The sequence below is a fragment of the Belonocnema kinseyi genome, chromosome 10 (assembly GCF_010883055.1).
Source record: "Belonocnema kinseyi isolate 2016_QV_RU_SX_M_011 chromosome 10, B_treatae_v1, whole genome shotgun sequence".
Taxonomy (NCBI): domain Eukaryota; kingdom Metazoa; phylum Arthropoda; class Insecta; order Hymenoptera; family Cynipidae; genus Belonocnema; species Belonocnema kinseyi.
This window is the reverse complement of record NC_046666.1, coordinates 66,112,835-66,136,289: the sequence shown is the minus strand read 5'-3', so window position 1 is coordinate 66,136,289 and position 23,455 is coordinate 66,112,835. Positions and strand designations below refer to the sequence as shown.

The following is a 23,455-nucleotide window of genomic DNA, read 5'->3' as shown; positions in this document are numbered from 1 at the left end:
TTAAGAGGGTAGTAGGGTATTTAACGAAAAAAAAGCCTTATTTTTTTTATTTCAAAAAATGAGTGTACAACATCTTAAGAATATTGTGTCCAAAGTTTAAGTTAATCGGAGCAAAATTGAGAAAGATATGGTATTATTAGTGAGCGATGTTTCGAAATTTCGACATTTATCAGTGGATAATACACGAATGAGCACAGCATTGATGATTATGGGTGAGTATATTTAATTTCGGGTGTTTTACTATGCAAAACTTTGAAGCGTTTTTCTCGCGCTCAACGTTTTCAAATTCGGTGCCAAATGTAACTTAAAATTTACTGGACCTATCCTTATCAAATTTTGTACACTATTTCTATACATAATTTGCAAGGTCTCAACGCCGAGTTTTATTATTTTTTACCATTATTATGGTTTCTGTAACAATAAATAATGTCGATTTTTCTCGAAAATCGGTGTTTTCTTTTCAAAATATTACCAAAACTTTAAAAAATAAAATGAAACTCAGTGTTGCGACCTAGGGAAAATCATAAATTAATGAAATTTTTTTATTTTTGGTTTCAGATGATGCAGTCCTGAGTTCTGCGTGGCACGGCAAACTAACTTTTTTTCGGGGCGTATCCGAAAACTTGCTGTCACAAGCTTAAAAACGCTTATTTTTTACTGAAAAATTTTGAAAATATTCTTGAAATGTTATTTTATTATTTACCAATTGCTAAAATAAATGTGCAATAATCTTCGTATCTAAAAAAATTCGTTAATTCTTTAAAAATTGCCTTTTTTTGACGGAATTAGCCCTACTACCCTATTAATACCTGATTTTGCTGTTGAAATTATTTCGTATACTATTATACATATTACATCATTATTTATTTTTCATTATGTTATATTTTGTACTACATACAGTCAATAAATATAGAGTCGAGAGGTTAAACCATTCTTTTGAAATGTTTGTAAATCCCTTAAATTTTTTTAAGCATGTAAAGATTCAATCGAAACACTTTTAATATAACGTCTATTGTTAATAATCTCTTAAAATACATTAAAACGACTGAACTACCTGCAAACGCTTCAAAACGCTTTAAAAACCGTGAAAAACATTGAAATTACTTGAAATATTTAAAATCCCCTAAGAATCCCTTATTATCCCTTGAAATCCTTTCAAATATATTAAAATCGTGTAAAAGACATTAGAATTCATCCCCTCACACCAAAATGATATCATTAGCATATCCCTAGGATATCTCGGCAGGATATCGGATACCCTGAAAGATGTCCCAAAAATCTCCCGGGATACCCTTGGCATATTCCAAGGATATCGAGATTTCTGCCCCGTACGCTATCCACTAAAAACATTAAGCTTTAAAAACATCCGTTTGAAAAAAAAACACTTTATAAAAATCTCGAATATTCGGTTTCTTTCAAAATCCTATCTCAGTATAATTAGCAAGAAATTATGAATGCGAATAAGTTTCATGCTCAATAACAGCCTACTTACAATAAAAAATAATTCATTCTCTAAAAATTTAAAAGTTGGCTGTTATTGTACCTGTAAAATCTAAATTGCGCAGTTTAGAGATCGCACTTTTCAACGGCAAAATCAGTTTTTATGATAAAAAAAAAAACAATTAAACTAATATGTACCGCGTTCGTTTGTATAGTATAAATGATAATTGATTATAATTTGGCATAAATATTATAATATTATAATATAATAAATATATTATAATATTATAAATTGTTGATTTTTGTAAAAGTGTCACTTATGACTGCGAGACAGTGTTCGCACACTAACGGCCATGATGGAATTTACCCGGAAGTGACGTAAGAGCGAACTTTACTATTATTGCACTTTATAATATTGTACTTTGCATCAAATTTCCGGAAAATATCTAATATTGTTAAATTATTTCTTATTTTATTGATAAGATTGAATATAAATATAATTGGCAGTAGATATATTTAAATTTCCAGTAATATACTAAATTATAGAATTGGGATATCTTGGGAACATCAAAGGCATATAAATTTGGGACATTAATGGGATATCCTGAGGATATTCTGAGATATCCTTGTGACATTCCAGGGATATCAAGATTTCCGCCCTGTAGGATATTATTTGCGATATCCCTAGGATCTCCTGGGATATGCCCAAGATATCCTGGGAGATAAATGGGATATCCCGTCGATATCTCATGCTGTGAGGGTCGAAATCCTTTAAAACCCCGCCACTTGTTTTGAAATCTCCTAAAATTTCTTTAAATTCCTTAAAACCCTTTAAAAATGTTAAAACTCCTAAAATTCAATTATAATCTCTTATAATATTCGGAAATCCTTTGGAATTCCGTTATATCTTTTAAAGTCTCTTAAAATCCTTTAAAATTCTGTAAAATAATCGAAGCGCCATAATAGTATCTCTTGAAAGCCGTTGAAACCCTTTAAAATTCTCTGAAATCTTTGAAAATCTGTTAAAATCCTTTTAAATCCCTTAAAAATGCATGGAAATCTTTCAAATTCGTGAGAATCGTTACCAATCTCTTGAAATCCCTTTCCATATATTAAATACTTTAAAATATTTTTAAAAACATTGAAATCCCTCGATATCTCTTAAAATCCTTTATAATATTTAAAATTCTGTTAAATGTTTTGAAATCTCATAAAATATCTTAAAATCCATTAAAATCCTTTAAAATCTTGGAAAATCTTTTGAAATCCCTTTAAATCCCTTAAAATTTTTGAAATCCCTTAAAAACTAATGGAAATCTTTTAAATTCTTGAGAATCTTTCTGATTCTCTTAAAATTACTTACAATATATGAAAATAAAAACCAAACTTTTGAAAGACAATAAAATTCCTCGATATCTCTAAAAACCCTTTATAATATTCGAAAATTCTTTGTAATTCCATTAAATCTTTTTAAATCTCTTAAAATTCGTTAAAATACTTTCAAAACTTCTTAAATCTTTGAAGACCTCTTAAAATCCCTTGAAATCTCACTAAAATCTCCTGCTATGTTTCAAAATTCAAGAGAATACTTGGGTCCCACATAAAGTCTTTTTAAATCTAGTGACTTTTTTCAGTCTAATGTTTGTTATACACGAAATCCTCTAAAATCCGTGGATAAACTTTTGAATCTCATGAAATCTTTTGAAATCCTTTGAAATAATCGAAACCTCTTGATATTTCATAAAATCTATTAAAATAGTTTAGAACCTATTTAATTTAGAATGAAATTCCTATAAAGCTGTTTAAATACCTTAATTTCTCCGAAATATTACTAAAATAAACTGATATCCTTCCGAATTCGCGAAAATACTTCAATAACACATGAAATCCTTTAAAATCCTTTAAAATCTCATCATTTTTTTCGCAATCTTAGGAAATCCTCTAAAATCCGTGAATATAATCTGGAATCTTTTGAAATCTCTTGAAATCCCGTGAAATCATCAAAAGCTTTTTACATTTCTTAAACCCTGTTAAAATGTTTTGAAATTTTTGCAAAAATTTTGACATCTGTTTAAGTTCCCGAAATATTATTAAAATCATCTGATATACTTTCTAAATTCGTGAAAATAGTTAGGTATCACATGAAATCCTATAGAATCCTTCAAAAAGATGTGACTTACTTTGAAATCTCTTAAAACCCTTAAAAAAGTGAGAAAACCGTTTCCATCGCTTGAACTCTTAAAAATCTCTTAAAATCCGTGACAATCCGTGGAAACCCCTTAAAATGTTTAAAAATTGGTTAAAATCTTTGAAACTCCGTTAAATATTCTGAAATACGAAATCCCTTGAAATCCTTGAAACCCATTTAAAATTTATGGAAATCTTTAAAATGCATGAGAATCTTTCCAAACTCCTTGAAATCCTTACAATATATTAAAATGGATTACAATTTTTTAAAATCCCGTGACTTTTTTCAAAGTAATTATAAATCTCCTGAAAATCTCTGTAAATCCCGTGGAATTCGGGGAAATCGTTTCTAATTCCTTAATTCCCCTGTAAATCCGTCGAAATCTTTTCATATCTATTGAAAGTCAGTAAAACTTCTGGAAATATGATTGAACTCCTTGATGATCCTGAAAATTCTGTAAAATCCCTTGAAAAATTGAGATTTTCTCTAAAAATTTACCAAGTAATTTCTTCCAACTCTTGAAATCTTTTTGAATAATTGGAAACCCAGACTTAATTTTTGTAATCACCGAAAATCTTTTGCTGTAAATCTCGAAAATACTTTATAGTCCCTTTAAATACCTTAAAATTCCTCGAAATCTGATGAAATACTTTAAAATCACTTGAAATCTTTTAAATCTTTTAAAATTTCTTGAAATTTCGCTAGTGGTGAAAATAATTGATATATTTGTTATATATTAAGTAAAAAAATCGTAGTTAAGAAGGCGTTCGGGAGTTGGAGGGGGGGGGGGGTATACAATTCAAAGAATCATCCTTACGTAATTAATGGACGTATCCTAGTAAATGGATTTGAAAACCGTCACTTAGTTATCTTACCTGTAAATGTTTGACGATATTTACAACTTCTCTGGTCGAATAAGGATAAGAAACAAGTCCTTGATCAGCCATACTTCTGAGTTCACCGAAGGCTTTTACAAGCTTGTGAATTATTTTGTCATCCACATCCGGGCCATATTGTCTCAGCAGTCGAATCTCATTATTGACTGAAGGATTGTCGACGGAATGTGTGCTGAATAAATCACCCAAAGCACCAAAGAAATCGTTACCCAAAAATGGAAAACCTGGTCTGTTTGCTAGTACAATCATCCGAAAATCTGGATGCATTGTTATTATATCTGGATTATTTTCTGATGATTGATCAGCGGGTACTATTCTTCTCCCGTCTGATAGAATCATTTCTCCGGATTCGACTAGAGTCTACAAAGAAGGTAAAGTTACTTTAATACAAGAGGAAACAAGTATTTGAGTTTTGAAAGAAAACTTTTTAGAATTGCTAGGAAAAAAAGATAAACAAATAGGTATAATACCTTCAATATACAGGACACGTGTGTTGGTGCTTTGTCAGCTTCATCAATGACCAAAACGTGTCCCAATTTGACAGCTTGAACTAGTGGTGAATCCTCGTAAACGACCACACCATCCTTAACCATAGGTTGTATCGTCAAAGTCTGAACCGTTGTATCCCGATGCAATTGAATATATTCTCTAGGCCTGTGCATTAACTGAAGCAATCTGTCAGCAATTTTATTTTTCCCCACACCTTGATTACCAACTAATAATAAATTTTGCCCTAGGGTAAAGTCCTGAAGTAAGTTTTCCAGCAGAATTAAATGCTGAGGAACGTCGTAAAAGAGGATGTCTGGAATTTTAGTCAGTGCTTTCGTTTTGTAGCGATTCACAGTGGTTCCTCCAATTGTTACCGTCTCATTCTTTACTTCACAAGTGATTTGCGTGTTCTTGGTCTCTTTATTGGGTATTATTCCTAATTTCGACAAACAATCTTCCAATGCTTGTTTTGTTAAAATTGGAAGGAAACGAGCTAAACAAGCTCGATGAACAATATCATAAGCGTCACTCTTTGGAAACTTGTGCATTTTTGCAGCAATTCTAAAGAGCTGTCTTGAACTTAGAGAACTTGCTAATGATTGCAAGGTTGGATTATTGGAAGAACGTAATACGTGGGCTAGATCTATAATTTTTAAAAGATCACTGCTTGGCTCTCCATACTGAAATGAAGTTATTTATTATGGTAAAATTAGGAAATCAAGATATATACAAAAATCAAATAATTCTAAAACAACCTTTGATCGAATGATGTGAATCTCCTCTGTTTTGTCTAAAGGTCTCATTTCATGGAAGAGAAAGAGGCTTAGTAATTCTGAATTTAACCACTGACCCGCAGAGCTGTTTATAATTAGCGGTTCTGCCAAACCAACTAATCTAAATGAAGGATGGATTTTGAGAATTCCAGAGCTTTTCATTTCATCATCAGACTTTTTAAACTTTTCCTTCATGTTATCGTAACGATCTGCCCCCATTAAGCGTTTCCCATCGTGCAACTGTAATTCTCGATTTTGCACGAGCCTGTATATTACCGCCAACGTACTGGGATGAACTCTGTGAATTCCATCCAATACTGCTAATTTTCCCTGCAATGCCGCTGTTACCAAGGGCGAATCTTTCCAAACAGTATCACCACCTTGAGCAGTCGTTCTTTGCTGAATAAGATCTCTAGATGTCATGTCCTGCACATTTTTTTATTTGAATAACATAATCATAAAAAATATTCAATATTGACGAGATTTGAAAGATTTTCTAATACAGAATATGGTTTTAATAGTACATAAATCGCAAAACTTGCCTGATAAAGTACTATTGGTTCAATTTGATAACCCAACAAATCTGCTAATTTTGCAACAGTTGCAGATTTTCCACAACCTCTCGGTCCAACGAGACACAAATCTGAAGCAAACTGAGTTTGCATCATGTTGGCTATCAAAGAATTTTGGTAATGGGTATCAACATACCATTCATCTGAGTTTTTAGATTTACCAGAACCTGCTGGAACCTGAAAAAATGAAACAAAATTATATACTCGTAATCAAAATGAGAAAAATATATTTTTTTAAAGGGAAAATTTCTTACTTGTAAAGTTGTTTCGCTACCATTAGAATCGATAGTAATTTCTGCATTATTATTCAATATCTTGACTTTTCTTATTTTGTTGTTTTCATCACTTTTCAAAGAATTATCTAAAACCCCAAAAGTCTGCAAAATATCTTCGACCGCAGTCTTTCCTTCTTGTCCCAAAAATAATTTGTATGGGTAAAATCTATAAAAGATGCTTAAGACAGGCAAACTTGGAAATTTATCCTGAAACAATGTTTCAAGTTGTAACAGAGAACGATTGCCAATTTTCAATTTTAGTTAACTGGCGGTATTTTTACCAAAATTAATGCAGCTGATGTAACGTTGTCTAGAGGAAAATCTGGAAGCCCTAAATTTAGAGCTTCTTCCGTGGCGAGAGCGTGACAGCAAGAAAGTAATTGTGAACATTTTCCAGGATCAACATTCGGAGCTAATCTCTTCAATTCATCGAGTTGTTCCTAATAAAAAAATTGACTTTAGAACCACCGTTTTCACTTTCACCGAATTGGCGTTTGCAGTTCAAGGCAAATATTTCTTAAACTGGAAAGAACCTGCATTTCAAAGCAATAATTGACCAGGATGTCTACGAAAATCTTATAAATAATCCTCTGATTGTTCCATATTTTCTCCAGGTATTTAAAGTTTTTCCCAGATATAATTTTTCGGAATATGTATAGAGTTTCGCGTTTTTTTCATGTTTTTTTTCAGTTTCTATACGGAGAGAAATTTTAAGAGATTAATTTACGAAACCGCTCCTTGATTTTATCACACCTTTGGCGTGAGACTTGTAAGATCTCAGAACCCTTGATTTTAAAGCAACGGTCTTTGATTTTAAAGCAAGTGTTGCGAGATCTTAGTTCTCGCTCCAAAGATGTGATAAAATCAAGGAGCAGTTCCGTGAATTAATCCCTTGATATTTCTCTCCCTCTAGGGACTCAATATATTTAATTTATAAATCTTTGACAAATTATATTAGAAGATTTTCTTTAATATTTTAACACCATCGATTAAATAAATAATAATAAAACAAAAATTACATATTCATTTCTTGAATTTGTTTCTGAAGTGCATGAATTTTAATAAAAATTGAAACCAATTTTTATTTGATATTCTTATACTTAAAATTGAGTGCATACTTAGGTAAAAATAATATGAGCATTTTACTAAATTCAATTGGATGTGCTTCAAATTTTTAACTTTTTAAGTAAAAATATTTCACTTTCAAGAAGAAAGATGAATTTTTAATTAAATAGCTGAACTTTCAACCAAAGAGATTAATTTTCTATCGAAAAATACGATTTTTCAACAAAATACATGCATTCTGAACCAAACAATTGAACTTTTAACTAAAAAAGAGCAATTTGGAGTACAAAAGATGAAAATTTTTTTCAGTTAAAAAAATTCATTTTCCACACAAAAAAATTACAGCCTGATGAATTAAATCAAGAATCTTTAAAGGAAATAGTTGAATTTTAAACCAAAAGTGTTAATTTTCAACAAAAGAGTTAACTTTCAATAAAATATAATTTATCTTCAACAAAAAATACGAATTTTGAGATAAAATGGTGAATGTTTAATTAAAATACTTGAATTTTCTGTTAAAAAAAAGCAACTAATTTTTAGCCAAACTGATGAATTTTCAACTGAAATTATATATATAATTATTATTATTATTATGGAAGAGAAATTAAATAGTTTCATTTTACATTTTCCGTAAAAAAAATAATAATTTTAAACAACAAAAATATATATTTTCAACAAAATAGTTACAGTTTTAACCAGAGTAATTAAATTTTCAATAAAAGAAATTAATTTCCAGGTAAAGAAAACGCGAATTTCCGTAAAAATATGTAATAAAAAGATTAATTTATAACAAAAGAGTTTCACTTTCAAATGAGTAATTAAATTTTCATTCCAAAAACTATGAATTCTGAACAAGAAATGTAAAATTTAATATTTAAATCAAAAAATATTTTAATTTTTAATACAAAAAGAGCTGAATTTAACCAAAATAGACGACTCTTCTACATAAGTTGAATTTTTAACTAGGATAGATTTTTCAGTCTAGAGAAAGAAAAAATGGCAAACTAACTGTGAAATTTTCAAGCAAAAAGATGAATTTTCAGCCAAATTTTATAGTAAAAAAAACGATATTTGAACAAAATACATTCAATTATCAACTAAAAACGATTATCAACGAAAAATGGAATAGTTATGTTTTAAGTTTAAAAAACTATATATATTAAAAAAATATAATTTTGAACAAAATAGTTCAATACAGTAACATAAAGCTACTTTAAAAAAAAGTAAGAATTATTTTTATTCAATTTTATATTGCAATCTAAAAAAACTAAGCAAGTCCTCGAAAAAATGCCCTGGCTTAAAAAAATATCTGCCATTTCCAAGTTTTTATTTCAAGCATATAAGAAACAAGTATCTACACGTACTGAAACCCCCTCGCAATTTCTACTGAAATTACGGTACTGGTAGTTTCTTTTCCAGCTCTATTTATACCGAAATTTCGGTACCCGAACACAGAACATATCAAAGTTCCCTAACAATTACAGATATTTTAGGTAGGGTTGACACCCTGATTGATTCTAAAACTAACAAGTCTCAGTTTTGCAATTGGATGCCGAGAAATAGAATCAATTGCACAGGTTTAATCTCACAATGCAAGTAGACAAAATGCCTCTCTAAAATACAAATAGTTTTCCAAAGTGATTAGGATCAAGAGCTGTTCTTCACACCAACAAACCACAATGAATTACTACCGCTCGACACGGAATCCTTCAGATTGCTAGATCATTTCCATCAGAAAGTTTGAATTGAATTGCCGTTATCTTAAATGATTCATCATATTACAATTTACTAGAATTTGTAGAAACCTTAAAATTGCGTGTTTTAAAAATCATTTTTTAATTAAAAATTTTATTCTCTGAAGGTTCATTTTATTTTCCTTAGAAAAAGTCATTCGTTCCTTCCATAAATATTTTCCCCATTATCTCCTTTTAAAATTAGATTTTAACTTGCCCTATTCATAAAAAAGTAATGAAAAAAAGGCTTAAACCTTTTCTGTCTCAGACAGTAAATTTATTTTCAGTTTTTCGTTTGTCACATATTATCACGATGAGTATCAGCTTGAAATCGTAATAAAGTTTGCAACTTATTAGTAAAAAGCAGTGTCCCCTGATAAACTTCAAATAAACATATATGTTGACTCATTTGCTCGTGCAGGCACGCGATTTGTGGAAAGCAATTTCCTGAACGTACTGCACGCTAGAAAACACCTCAAGTACTACTTATTTACTGAAAATGACATAAATTCTTAATGACTCCTACAAACTTCATTTTTAATATACAAAAATATTGTGCACGTATTAATTACCATTTATTTTAAAAAAAAGGTCGGGTTATTATGTAAAATTTTATATGGACTTTACAGAACATTTTATATGATTTTGAGAACGTTGCATATAAATTACATAAGTATCCTTATTATAGCGAGAAAATTACAGTGAATTTAATATAAATGTTACAATTTTTTTCCTTTCATTGCCATTCTTCAAAGTTGTCAAGAGTAAGAAAAATGTGACATTTTTGTTCGTGTTCAAATTGAGCAGAATCGCTTAATTTTTGCTAGTTCTATTAAAATGTTGAGCTTCTCTTTACGTATTGATTCCACAATATGGCAAATTTTACCTCACAATTTTACACTTTAGAGGTTTGCAACATCTTTGAAGATGAATATTTCATCGAAAGAAAAACGGAAAAAACCTAGAATTTACAAGGTATTTAAAGCAGTTCTTGCTCAAATCATCCTTTAAATTTGATTTTGTTCTTAATATTGTTCTGCTAATATAACTATTTGGTTGAGTGTTCTAGATTTTAGATAATCATAAATATCCATCATGTTACTTTATGACTTAAAAACTCAACATATTGGAAGAGATTTTTCTTCTTTATTGATTAAAAAATCTTTCATGGTTGAAAATTTAACCTTTTGATTGAAAAATCGTATTTTTTGGTTTAATTTAAGTTTTTGATTGGGAATAAAAATATTTTTGGTGAAAATATCAACTATTACACTTTTTTTTGAGAATTTATTTTTTTATGAAAGATTCATCAGTTTTGTTGAAAACAACTATTTTGTTGAAATTTCCTTTTTTTTAAATTGAAAATTAATTATTAAAATTGGAAATATAATAATAAAATTTTTAATTAATAAACCTTAATCAACTGAAACTCGATTTTTGATTATGCGTTTGAATTTGCCAACATTTCTTAGTACGATTTTTTTAAATTACCGAATATACACTGAGGAAAAGCGATAACAATGCGATGAGACTGTTTTGTAGATTTGATAATACATATTTTTGCATGAATAGTTTCTCGAAAGTTTGTAATCAAAGTTCTTTACAGAGAAAGAAATCCTCAATAATTTATTTATAAGAATATAACATTTTTGGAAATTATTCGATTAATTAATAAGTTTATTTGAAGAATATTTCAAAAATAAATGACCGTACATTCAACTTGAGAAACAGCAAAGCTGAATAAATAATTAATTGTTAGAAGTTCAATTTGCCAGTATAAACTTTGATCTCGTTTCCGTATCTATTCTTAAAATAACTTTTACGATGAAGAATTGTAAACACATGCTTGGGAACTGTCATTTTCTCCTGAAATTACAGGAAATTATTCGCAAAGAACAGATCAATGAAACATCTTTTCCGTTAACTGCCAATTGTCTGAAAATTTACAAAGAATTATAAATTTTTCATGAGTCACGCAACTTTATAATTTTCTTTAAAGATTATATTTACATTTCTTGGTTAATAATATGGAAAATCTCAGACACTAAAAAATTTGGTTTCTTTAGAAAAAGTATAAAAACAAAAGTCTTCAAATTTTGATTCGATTACAGAAAAAAAATTGAAAAAGAACAAGTCTGAATATTTCATGTGAGGCTTTCGATATAAAAATAGATGTGAGAATAAAATTATACATGTGATTTTATAAGGATCTTTCTTAACTGCATGATATTATGATCCGACTGAAATATGACGAAATCTCTCACTGGCACCAATCACATGTTATCAAGACTTGATGATAAATGAACTAAAAAGAAATACTGAACGACTTTCAAAAATTAATACCTAAATTAAACAATCTCTCATTATTATAAATAATTACCTTTTTTTATAACGCGTTGAGAATTTCGGACATCTATCGATCATCACAATTTTTTTCAGTCTAATCCACAGAATATCGAAATATACATTCAATCTATTTTTCTTCAACTTAAAGCTCTCTTTAATTTCAATAATCAAAAATATATCATTTGTGCAAAGATATCGTTATTAATTTTATTCTTTTTCACTTTTATTATAAAAAAACAAATTATTGTCACACATTATTTTACTTTAGTCGTATAATAACGATTCTTGAGAAGAATATATGTCAGCGGATTTCAAAGAAGGCATGAAAATATGCAACTCGCGTTTCCTAGGTGGCGTCCAAGTCGCCTCTTTTTCTGTATTTACCACTTTTGATATTACTCCTCTGTTTTCTAAATCAGCCTTGAGCAAATCCTCAAAACATTGTGATTCAAATTCCCCTACAGAAACCGTATCCTGAAAATCTTTTGTTTTAAAAAGCCTTCTCTTCATTCTTTTCTTCATAGTTTCCATCTCTTTTTCTTCTTCCTCAAGGTTATAACTTTGATTAGATATCGAAGCTGAGATGTTTTTCCTAATAAAATTCACTCCACTATTCTCTTTAAGTTTTTGCAACTCTTTTGATGACACCACTTTCTCGTTTTTGTAATTTCGAACTTTACCAGACAAATCCAGCCACTGAAGTACTCTTTCTGACAGATAATTCGACTGGCCTTCCTCAAGTTCCTTCGAATCGGTTAAATCAGATTTACTTTCGTTCGAATCACGATTAATACTAGAGGAAATTCTAGATGGCTTTTTTTTAAGAGGGATTTTCTCATCGAAATCATCGTCAAAAAGTTTTCTCAAACTAAGGAGCGTATCTGATTGAAATAAATCTTCCTCATATAAATAATTGGTTTTGTCTTTTATTTCTTGTTTTAAATTCTTCATTAAATTCAAAATACTATTTATTTGGAGATCTGAATGCCTCGAACTTGACGTTTTTGAGCAAGGAGCAGACTGTCCTCTAATCAAATTTTGTTCAAGTTTCTTTTCAGGTTGTTTCTTCTCCACCGCGACTCTCAAGTTTAAGAAATTCTTGTTCAAGAAGTTTTCGATGTTTTCTGAATTGGATTTGGAAGGCTCAAACTTATTCGGATAGTCTTTGTTCTTCGTGACTGAAGTTTGCGGTCTTTTGCGTGATTTAATATTCAAGAAAGGATCATCGTGAGAAAGAATAGCGTGTCGAATTCCATCCACCCAGACTGTTTTTACAGAAATCGGCCTTTCTGACGAGGACCATATCGGTGACATCTTCTTAGCACTTTTGAAAGTTTTTTAAAATTCTTTTTGTGTGAGAGTCAGAGTTACTAATTGAATTACAGGCACATTCTACTTAAAAAAAATAGTTGCCAAGTGAAAAAAGTACTTTACTTGTCAATATATCTTCAATATTTCCAAAGTTCAACATTTCTTGAAAGCCGAATAAAGTAGAAGATTTTCTCTTCAATTCGCCATATCTTCTTCTTCGCCTTCTTAAAGACATTTTGCAAGATTTTTCTAAAGTTGTTTCATTTGAAGAATGAATATCTTATTCCAAAATTGTGAAAGTAAACTAGATTTTAACACAGACTATATTTCTTCACGGATGAATTCTTTGATTCTAAACCAGAATCTGTCTATTCACGTTCCTTAAATTTCAGAATAGAAATAGTTTCGAAGGTGACAAGTGATTTATCAAAAGAAATAAAAAAAAACTGTGGATTCCTCGATTTTTAGGTTTTGATATTTCTCGGATAAGGTTCGGAGGAGAAAAAATTAGCGTATCGACTGCGACTAGTGGAGGAAGACAGGAGTTGTGACTGCCGTTTGAAGCACGCGATCCGAACTACAATGTCTGTGAGCATCGCGCAGCCACGAAATCTGCTTATATATGACAGAAACGAACCTACCTCGGAGGGGATGTGTGCGATCTGTATGGCTTTAAAATTTAGCACCCATTTCTGACGGTGTGCCACGTCGTTGACATAAATCAGAGAAAAGTTTGTTAACTATTTGCACGATTGTCCTCGGTTGTTAAATTTAAAGCACGGAACGAACAAATTCTGAAAACTAATTGTCCAAGAATTTAATGGCCTTTAGATGGTTTTAATTCAAATTTAAGTCGATTAATTTGCTATTATGGTACTTAATATTTTGAAAGGTTTTTACAATATATTCTTGAAAATTTTTATTCAATTGAGTTTTTCAAATTTAAGGGATCGAATCGAATAGAAGGCTTTAAAAAAAGTTGCATTAGCCACACAAAATGACTACAAAAAAACGCATGGACATTAGAAAAAGTAAAAAAAAAAAGTTGCATCACATTTTTTCTGGACAGATAATGAAAAAAGCTGCATCAGACCCTACATGTATGAAATAATAATTTTATTGGGGGGGGGGGGGGGGGGGGGGTATAGAGAACATAATTCTCACTGATTTCAAAACATGTTTTGCATAACTGAAATAATCAAGCAAGAGTGGCGAATTTTTAACAAAATAATTTAAGCTTTAGCCAAATAGTTGAATTTACAAAGAAAAAAGATTCAACTTCAATCAAACAGTTGAACTTTTAAGCCAAACAGATGGATTTTTGAAAAGAAAGTTGAATTATCAATCCGCAAAGTGGATTTTTCAACATTTTCAATGAAGAAAGATGAATTTGCAACCGAAAAGTTGCAATCTACAACCAAAGAGTTGACATTTTGATCAAAATAGAAGCATTTTTAACCAAGTAGTTTAGTTTTCAAGCCAAAACCCAAACTTTTAGAATACAATTGGATTTTCAACAAAAGCGTTCACTTCCAAAGTACCAATATACGTTTTCAACAAAGAATACGACTTTTCAACAAAACAGCTAATTTCTTTTTACAAAAAGTATTACTTTTGAACAAAATAGTAAGTGAATTTCCAAACAAATGATGGAATTTAATATCATGAATTAAACGTTGACCAAAGATTGTAGAATTTTTTAACCAGACAGTTGCATTTTTTGCCAAAAAGACGTATTTTTTTAGAAGCCAATTAAATTATCAGCCTAAAGAGTAAAATTTTCTAGCTACAAATATGAATTCTCAATTAAATGGTTCAATTTTCAAAACTTCTACTTTGAACTTACAAAGATCAATTTTAAAACAAATGGACAAATTTTCAAACAAAAAATATTACTCCAACCAAACACTTAAATTTTCAAGCCAAATACGAATTTTTTAAATACGATTGAATTTTCAACAAAAAGATCATTTTCAAACGAGAAAGGTGAATTCTCTACGAAAAAGGATGTCTTTTCCACAATAAAAGATGAATTTTCAACCAAAGAAGACGAATTCATAACCAAATAGTTACATTTAAAAATATATAATTTTCAACCAAACAGTTGCAGTTACAACGAAATAGTTGGACTTTTAATAAAAAGATATACATTTTCAAGAAAATATATGAATTTTTGAATAAAAAGTCAAATTGTCATTCTGAAAAGGCGAATTTTTAACATATAAATTAAATTTTCAACCAAACAGTCGAATTTTTAATCAAAAAGTATGAACTTTCAAACAAAAATAGTTATATTTTCTAATTGGATTCTATTAATTCTGTTCAGATTTCAACGAAAAAACGATAACAAGGGAAATTTTCACAAAAAAGGGACAACAAGAGAAATTATTTTAAAAAATTCAAAAAGATAAATAAGGAAAAGAGTGTGAAGATTGTAATTGCATTTGAAATTAACTGATTTTAAACGTTTTTCACTTAAAAATGTCCAACTCATAAGACTTGCAATGTAAGAAAAAAAAACTTTTAATACGGATTCACGAAATTAGAACTTGTTCAAATTCAAATGCTATTAATTAAAAAATGTAAGAAAAACGAAAAAAAAGTCCATTAATCAGATTTTTCTGCAAAAAGTTGCATTTTTTCAAAAAAGTTGTACGATACAAGCTCTGAAACTTTGAATCCAAGTAACCTGCTATTCTCGCGAAAAAGGTATCCTGACTCCACATTTTGATCAAGATCAACTTTTATTAGAACCGACGAAATTTTACAGAATTTCAAAAACCTTCGCGCAATAAGAAACTTTTACAGCTTTTAAAAGATTATAGTTGCTGAAAATTGAACAGAAGTGGAGACGCGCGGAGAAAAACTAATCAAACCGTTATCTACCTAATTTGTGGAGTAGTTTAAACTTTTAATGGAATTACTCGATGTAGGAAATTTAAAACTTGATAGTTGTGTTACGTAGTCGGATATTCCTGCATGATCTTATCTACTAATAATGCAATAAACTCCACCATTCAACACGTCATTTGCATAATGAGATTAGAATAAAACTTACCTCAAAACTTGGGGGTGGAATGTGCCTGGCTTGAAACCTTGATCGAAGGGGAGGATCTAGCGGATGCCCCGAATAACGTGGTGCAGGTAAGCCTAGAGCAATTACTCTGAAATCCTCACTGACTCGTACCAATCTCCAGAAATCTAGTTCCTCTTGACTGTGTTCCTAAAATTGTCAATTAAACCAATATTAACCTGGGAATTTGCGTGAATTTCCACGTGAAACTATTAAAAATTGATACCTTTTAATAAACAGGTCTCTGACTCACTTGTGAGATAATAATAGTGTAAATAGTATCACAAATTAAAAAATAGTGTCAATAATATTTAATAGAACCTAATAAGAAAATCCAACTATTTTTGTTCATAGTTCATTCTTTCAGGTTGAATTTTTGGTTAAGCATTCTACTTCTTTATGAAAAAATTGTATTATTTGCTTTAAAATTGAATTATTTGTTGCAAGTCATTGAAATCCATACTTCTTGGTTGAAAATGTAATAGTTATGTTAAAAATTCCTCGTTTTCGCTTGAAATTTCAACAATTTGATTGCAATTTTTTTGCTTGAATTAATTTTGTAGAAAAATTAGGTATTTGGTTGAAAACTTATGTATTTTGTTGAAAATTTATCTTTTCAACCAAAACTCATTTATTTAAATCCAAAAAGTTATATTTTCATGCATGTAGTTAAATTTGCAAACTACAAAGACTAATTATTAACCAAAAAAGATAACTTTCAAACAAAATGACTAAATCTTCAACAAATTTAATATTGAAAATAAAAAATAAAATAATGAATTTTCAAATAAGAAAGTTTAAGAATTAATGTAGAATTAAAGTTTAAGAATTAATGTACAACTTCTTTTTTCAATGGAAAGATTTTTAATCAAGAAAAAAAACAACTAAATATTGGTATTTTTCTGCCAAGAAGGTGAACTTTCACTAAAATAGTTGAATTTTCAGCTAAAAAAGTTAATAATGAAAAACAAAGATTTAAGAATTCAATAATGAATTTTCAACCAAGAAAATTAACAATTTTCAAGCAAATGGTTAAATCTTCAAGTAAAAAATAAATTTTTTCAAATAAAGATGAAATAATTAGAAAATTTATTTAGTTAAGATTGAAAAAAAAGTAATCTAACTCTTGAATTTTTAACCAAAACATAATATTTTAGAACAACGCACTTACATTTTCAAGCGAGGATTTGAATTCTCAACCTACCGAGAAAATTTAGTAAAGAAAAATAAATAATTCTATAATGAATTTTTAATGAAGAACATTAATTTTCTAGTTAAAAGGCAAATTTTCAAAAAAATTCATGAATTTTTAACCAAATAGTTACATTTAAAAAAAAAATGCACCCAAAAATTGAATTTAAAAGAAAATAATGTTTCAAGAACACTGCACGATTTATCAATAGTTAATAATAAAATTAAATAAAATTTAAAATTAAGTCATTTTTATAATTTCACATCTGAGATATTAATAAAAAAATAATGCTTCTAATTATAAAACTGCGTACCTACAAGATATTATGTACTTTTCACAAGTTTAATTTTCAGTTTAAAAAAATTATTTTTTAACTTCTTTTTTCAATAGAAAGATTTTTAAGTTAAGAAAGAAAAAAATTTAACCAAACTGTTATATTTCCAAGCCAAGAAGATGAATTTTCTACAACAAAGTTGATGTTTCAACCAAAACAGATTAATTTACAAGCAAACAGTTGCATTTTGAAGCATGTAATTGGATTTTCAACCTAAAAAGGCGAGACTTCGACCAAAAAGGATAACTTTTTAACAAAATTATTGAGTTTTGGAAAAAATGATAAAATTTTCCGTAAATTTGATACTGAAAAATAAATCATTCAATAATGAACTTTAAACGAAGAGGAATAATTTTCTATTAAAAATGTGAATTTCCAACTAAACAATATAAAGCTGCAACCAAAAATGGAAGTTCAATTTTCATTTAAAAAAATTAATATTCAGCTTTCTTCCACATAAAGATTTTTCAGTTAAGAAAGAACAAAATTTTAACCAAATTGTCACATTTTTAAGCAAAGTGTATGAATTTTCTACAATCCAGTTGAACTTTCTAACCGAAAGAATGCATTTTCAACACAAAAGTTCATTTTCAAGCAAACAGGTGAATTTTAAACAAAATAATTAATTTTTCAACAAAATAATCAAGTTTGACTCCAAATAATTAAAGTTTAAACCAGAAAAAAATGGATTCTCAACAAACTCCAAACAAATTTGGAATTTCTTATAGAGTTATAATAATTCGGTTCGCATGTAAGTGAAAACCGTGAAAAAGGTGAAAAGGGAGAAATACAGTAAAGGAAATAGGAATTTCGAATATTTAAGGACAAAATAATAATAGTTTAAATAAACACGGATGTTCATTTTTAATACTTTTTAAAGTATTAAGTTAGAAAATTGCACATTTTACAATGAAAATTAATTTTAACTTAATTTTAAGAAGAAAAGTTAATTTTCCACTGTACACTTTTTGATTTCGGCCTACACACTTTTAAACCCGAACTACACAAAGCACGTCGGACAAAGGAACATTTTAGGCCCTGAATGTCACTTTTTTTAAGAGAAAAAGGGAAGTTTTTCCATAGTAGGTGGAAAAGAGGACATTAAAAAAGGGAGAAACGCAGGTTAATAGGGGAAAGACATGGCCATTTCTTGGGACATGGCATAAAATTCAAATAGGAATCTACCTTCAATAATTTATCATAGCGTGAAGCAGGAACCAGAAATCTGCCATCCTCAAGATGCATTTCCCTATTTTCCAAGAGATTATTCAAAATCGGAAGAACATTCCTCTCCGCTTTTTCAATTCCTTCCAAAATTAAAACTCGGCCATGTACCGCAGCCCGCACAGCACTTTGGTCATGGTAATTAGCAGTGCCATTTTCTATTTCTTTCCTCTGTTTGAGGTCTGCCTCGGTCGTATCTCGTGATAAGGCAATAAATTCAACTTCTCGTTCTATTAACTCTAAATAGGCTAAGGCAAGATTCCGTCTTCTGTGCCCAGGTGCCCCCATCAAAAACATGTCCTGTCCCAGAAGATCTTTCTGCAGCATCCATCTTAAATGCCTCAGAGTTTCTTGGCTCGAATCTTTCACTGGAAATTCATTATTATTTTATTCTTAATTTTGTTTCTAGTATACCTATTCGGCAGACCTGAGATTACTTATTTTTCAGAAGAAGAGCGCATTACATACATATTTATTCTTTTAAATTTGTTGGGTTTAACAGTTTTTCAGCATTTCAAAACTTTTCAAGGGGTTCGTAACTCACTGTTTATGGTCGTTACATCCTTAAAAAATATTATAATGAGTGCAGTAAGGGCCTATAATGATTTTTCTATAATTCATTTTTTATCACTTTTCGGCAATTCTGGAAAAATCGAGATAGAAAATCATTATAAGGAATTAAAAATAGAAATAACTAATGTTAAAATATTGGAAAAAGTGATACGAAAAATAGAGAAACTATAAACGAATGACTGATTTATTTATTTACCAAATGTAGGATTTCAAATTATTCCAATAGATTTCTACATATTTCAAAAATGTCAAGGGATATGAAGGAACTTACTCAAAGGATTTTGAGGTATTTTTAAAGCATTTCAAGAAATGAAAAAAATTTCAAGGGATTTAAACAAATGCTGTAGGATTTACAAATATTTTAAACTCGATTTTCAGGGATTTCGAGAGAAATCTGAAAAATAAATTCAATATAATTTCAAAGGATTTTATAAAATTTCAAAGAATTTCACAAGATTTGAAGGATTCTCTTGAATCTCCAAGTATTTGAAATATTTCAAGGAGTTTCAAAGATTTCTAGGGTTTGATTTTAAGAGATTTCTATAAAACTTTAGAAAAAAATTTAATAAAATTTCGAGAGATTTTAAGGTATTTCAAAGAAAATTAAGGGATTTAAAGGATTTTATTGAATCTCCCAGGATTTCAAAGACTTCTAAGGGAAATTAATTGTTCTTTTAAAGAGAATTTTAATAAATAAGTTTAAATCAATTTATCATCCAGAGATTTCAAATGATTTCCACTAACTCTAATGGATTTTCACGATTATCTATTTATATATTTAAAAATATTTTTAAGACTTCCTAGAGATGACGAAAATTTCAAGAGACTTCTCAAGAAATTTAGAAAATAAATTATATGAAATTTAAACTTATTTTAATTTATTTAAAGTAATTTCGCAAGATTCAAAGAATTTTATTGAATCTTCAATGATTTCAAAGATTTCTGGGGATCTGAATGGTTCTTGTTTAGAGAATTTTAATGCATAAGTTTAATGGAATATATAATCAACGGATTAAAAACGATTTCCACTTATTTTAATGGATTTTTACGATTACATAAACATATTTAATAATGTTCCAAAAAATGTTAAGAGATCTAAGAAATCTCAAGGAATTTACAGAATTTTTTAGGATTTCCAAATACTTTAAGCAAGATTTTAAAGGATTTGACGAGAAATTTGGAAATAAATTAAATTAAATTGCAAACTGTTTCTATAGCTGTTATAGATTATATTATGGATATGATGGATTTAAATGACTTTAATGGATTTCAAAAAATTTTATAAAGCGTTAGGGAGTAAATTAAATTTTATTCCAAGGAATTTCTATGAACTTTAAAGATTTCAAGAGACATACAGGCATTAAAAGACTTTGAAAGATTTTAAGTTATTTCAAAAGATTCCAAGGTTGTCCAGAGATTTCAAAAACGTCAAGGGACGTCAACGAATTTTGCAAGGTTTCCAAAGATTTCAAGGAATTTCACAAGTTTTAAGGGATTTGATAGGACCTCCAAGTATCTAAAATATTAAAAGAATCTAGAAATATTTCCAAACGTACAAAGTAATTTCAAAGAAATTTTAAGCGATTTTAAAGATATCAAGCCAATTCACAGATTTCTTTTTGAAAGCCATACAAGATTATCTTCGATTATCATAAGAAAACAAAAGATAATGAAAAATACAAAATTCCATTTTGCGGTCAAACTTTAAAGGATACAAAACAAGATGAAAAGACAAAAATTATGCACCCAAAAAAGATCTACAAATTTTTTACGAATCAGTTTTTGATAGGACACGTAGATTTTGTTTTACTTATAGAAAAACAAAAATTAAAAATTCAATTTTTGGACAAACGACACAAGCTATGGAAGAAAAGATTCAATAAACGACACAAGCTATGAAAAAAAAAGATTGGACAAAAGATGCTCATCTAAAAAAAAAAAAAAAAAAAACTACAAATTTGTCATAACAATTTTTTAATAGGACAAGTAGTTTTTAGTTTATTTGTAAAAAATAACATTAAAAATAACAAATTTTTTTTTTTAAACGACATAAATTACGAAAAAAAGGATCCACTAATTTGTTTTGAATAACTTTTAGATAGGACGAGTAGATTTTCTTTTAATCATTAAAAACAAGATTAAAAATAAAAGAATTACATTTTTGGAAAAACGACACGAGACGTAAAAAAATGAAGACAAAAGATTTTCCACCAAAGAAGATAAAGGATAAATTTTGTATACTCTTGTTATAAAAATATATTAAAAATAAAAAATTAACTTTTTGAAAAAACGAGACGAAGTACGATAACATTTTATCTAACAAAAATTTTCGCCTTGATTATATCTACAAATGTGCTTTGAACCGCTTTACACTAGGATGCGCATTTCAAGCTTAAACCGTAAAAAAAACATTGACAACAAAATTTAATTTGTGAGAAAACCACACAACTTGCAATAAAATGTTTAATAACAAAATTAGTTTTTTATAAGAGGCGCGATCTTTATTAATTATAAAAACAAGACAATGAAAATACATATGTTTAAATAACAATGCATATTATGAATTGTAATAATATAAATATATTGAAATGAGAAATTTTTCAGGGTAGTTGAGAATAAAAATTAGTGCAAAATAAGGAGCAAATATTAAAGTAATCATGAAAAATAAATTGTGTACATTACTTTGCAATATTTGAATAAAAAGTACCAGACCAATGTACAGAAATAAATCTAATATACATTTGACATAAATGTTGAACAAAATTATAAATATTTATTTATCAAGGAGAACATTTCAATGATCAATGATTCGTTAATGATAAAGGCTACGGTTCTGTTCTTGGTGAACTTTTTTGTTGAAATTTTGATTTGACATCTGAAATAATAATGAAGAAAAAGACAATCTCAGGCCTGCGCTACACATTATCGAAAAAAATGTACAGATTTACTTACAATAATTCCTAGGCACGTACTCTGGATGTTTGGCAGGATTTACAACTTTCTCAACATCCTTTATGGTAACTACAGTTTCATCTAAAAAGAGAAAATAAATATAAAGTATGAGCAATTCATTTGTTAATTGGCTTATTAAAATAATATCAATCAAGGTAACGTACCTGTTGTCTGAAATCGAACCAGTAATGAGAGGTTAGGTTTTGAACCGTAGTATTTTGTTTTTTCAAAACACTTGCTAATACTCGATGTTCTTCGAGAGGCAACAGAAGCAAGCAACATTTCAAAAATTATTTTTTTGACTCCAGTTCATAGTATAATTGGAGCTCACTATATCATTTTCTTTTGGAGTAAACAAAATTAACTAAACACGTGTTTGCCGCAATAATTTGTTATTTAAAATAAAATAAATATAAATAAATAATCACTTTATACTTAAAACTGCACTTAACAATTATTAAAACTAAAAGCTTTTGGGTACTGTCATAACTGAATGTCAATCAAAATGGGAATTTGAACTTTGCAATTTATGAATAGTTGCGCCATTGACAACAAGCTTACGTCTTACATCCATGGACATTGGAAACAAGGGACCCGGCATGCCATTGCGGGGGTGATCAATGAGGGGGAGGTCCGCCATCTTTTGATGTCCCGAGACAAACATGGCAGCGCCCACATGTTTATATTTTCATGCAGTTTGTCGGCAAAAATGCTCGTGCGCATAATCAAATTGCACATCGTAAGATGGCGGCTATCCCCACTCATGGAATTCTCCCTCCTCCCATGGATTCAACCCCGCTCGCCAAGTTAGGATGGCATGCCTAGTCCCGTGTTTTCAATGTCCATGCTTACATCAGATTATGTCGTCTGCTTGGGAATTATCATCTTTCTCCGAAAAATAAATACCAATTTTTCTGAAATGTATTGTAATCATGATTCATAGTTTCTTGGGTCATGGGGTGTAATCATTTTTAGGGTGACCAGATAGCGTGATAGGAAAATCAGGACATTTATCCCAA

The 23,455-nt window shown here is 29.2% G+C and overlaps 2 protein-coding genes across 2 annotated transcripts in view; both read right to left on the bottom strand.

Moving 5' to 3' along the window:
• The window catches only part of LOC117181503 (von Willebrand factor A domain-containing protein 8), a 36,385-nt gene extending 13,385 nt beyond the window's left edge, over positions 1 to 23,000 (bottom strand). Inside the window, exons 1-10 of the mRNA XM_033374250.1 lie at positions 22,601 to 23,000; positions 22,437 to 22,517; positions 18,873 to 19,279; positions 16,147 to 16,311; positions 6,915 to 7,073; positions 6,613 to 6,840; positions 6,329 to 6,535; positions 5,769 to 6,212; positions 4,995 to 5,693; positions 4,504 to 4,884 (exon numbers count right to left, since the gene is read on the bottom strand). Of these exons, the coding sequence (XP_033230141.1) occupies positions 4,504 to 4,884; positions 4,995 to 5,693; positions 5,769 to 6,212; positions 6,329 to 6,535; positions 6,613 to 6,840; positions 6,915 to 7,073; positions 16,147 to 16,311; positions 18,873 to 19,279; positions 22,437 to 22,517; positions 22,601 to 22,718 (2,889 nt within the window). The 5' untranslated portion in view covers positions 22,719 to 23,000. The remainder of the gene's footprint in view (positions 1 to 4,503; positions 4,885 to 4,994; positions 5,694 to 5,768; positions 6,213 to 6,328; positions 6,536 to 6,612; positions 6,841 to 6,914; positions 7,074 to 16,146; positions 16,312 to 18,872; positions 19,280 to 22,436; positions 22,518 to 22,600) is intronic.
• Positions 11,267 to 13,163, bottom strand: LOC117181504 (uncharacterized protein MCAP_0864-like). Its single transcript, XM_033374251.1, has 2 exons — positions 11,812 to 13,163; positions 11,267 to 11,366 (listed from the first exon to the last, which is right to left on the bottom strand). Exon 1 carries the CDS (start codon positions 13,089 to 13,091, stop codon positions 12,042 to 12,044), a length of 1,050 nt encoding a protein of 349 aa, XP_033230142.1. The 5' UTR covers positions 13,092 to 13,163; the 3' UTR covers positions 11,267 to 11,366; positions 11,812 to 12,041.
• Positions 23,001 to 23,455: the final 455 nt, after the last annotated feature.

What these genes read in the sequence shown, in the direction of transcription:
- LOC117181504 (XM_033374251.1), bottom strand. Translation starts at nt 13,091, where the DNA reads ATGTCACCGATATGGTCCTCGTCAGAAAGGCCGATTTCTGTAAAAACA.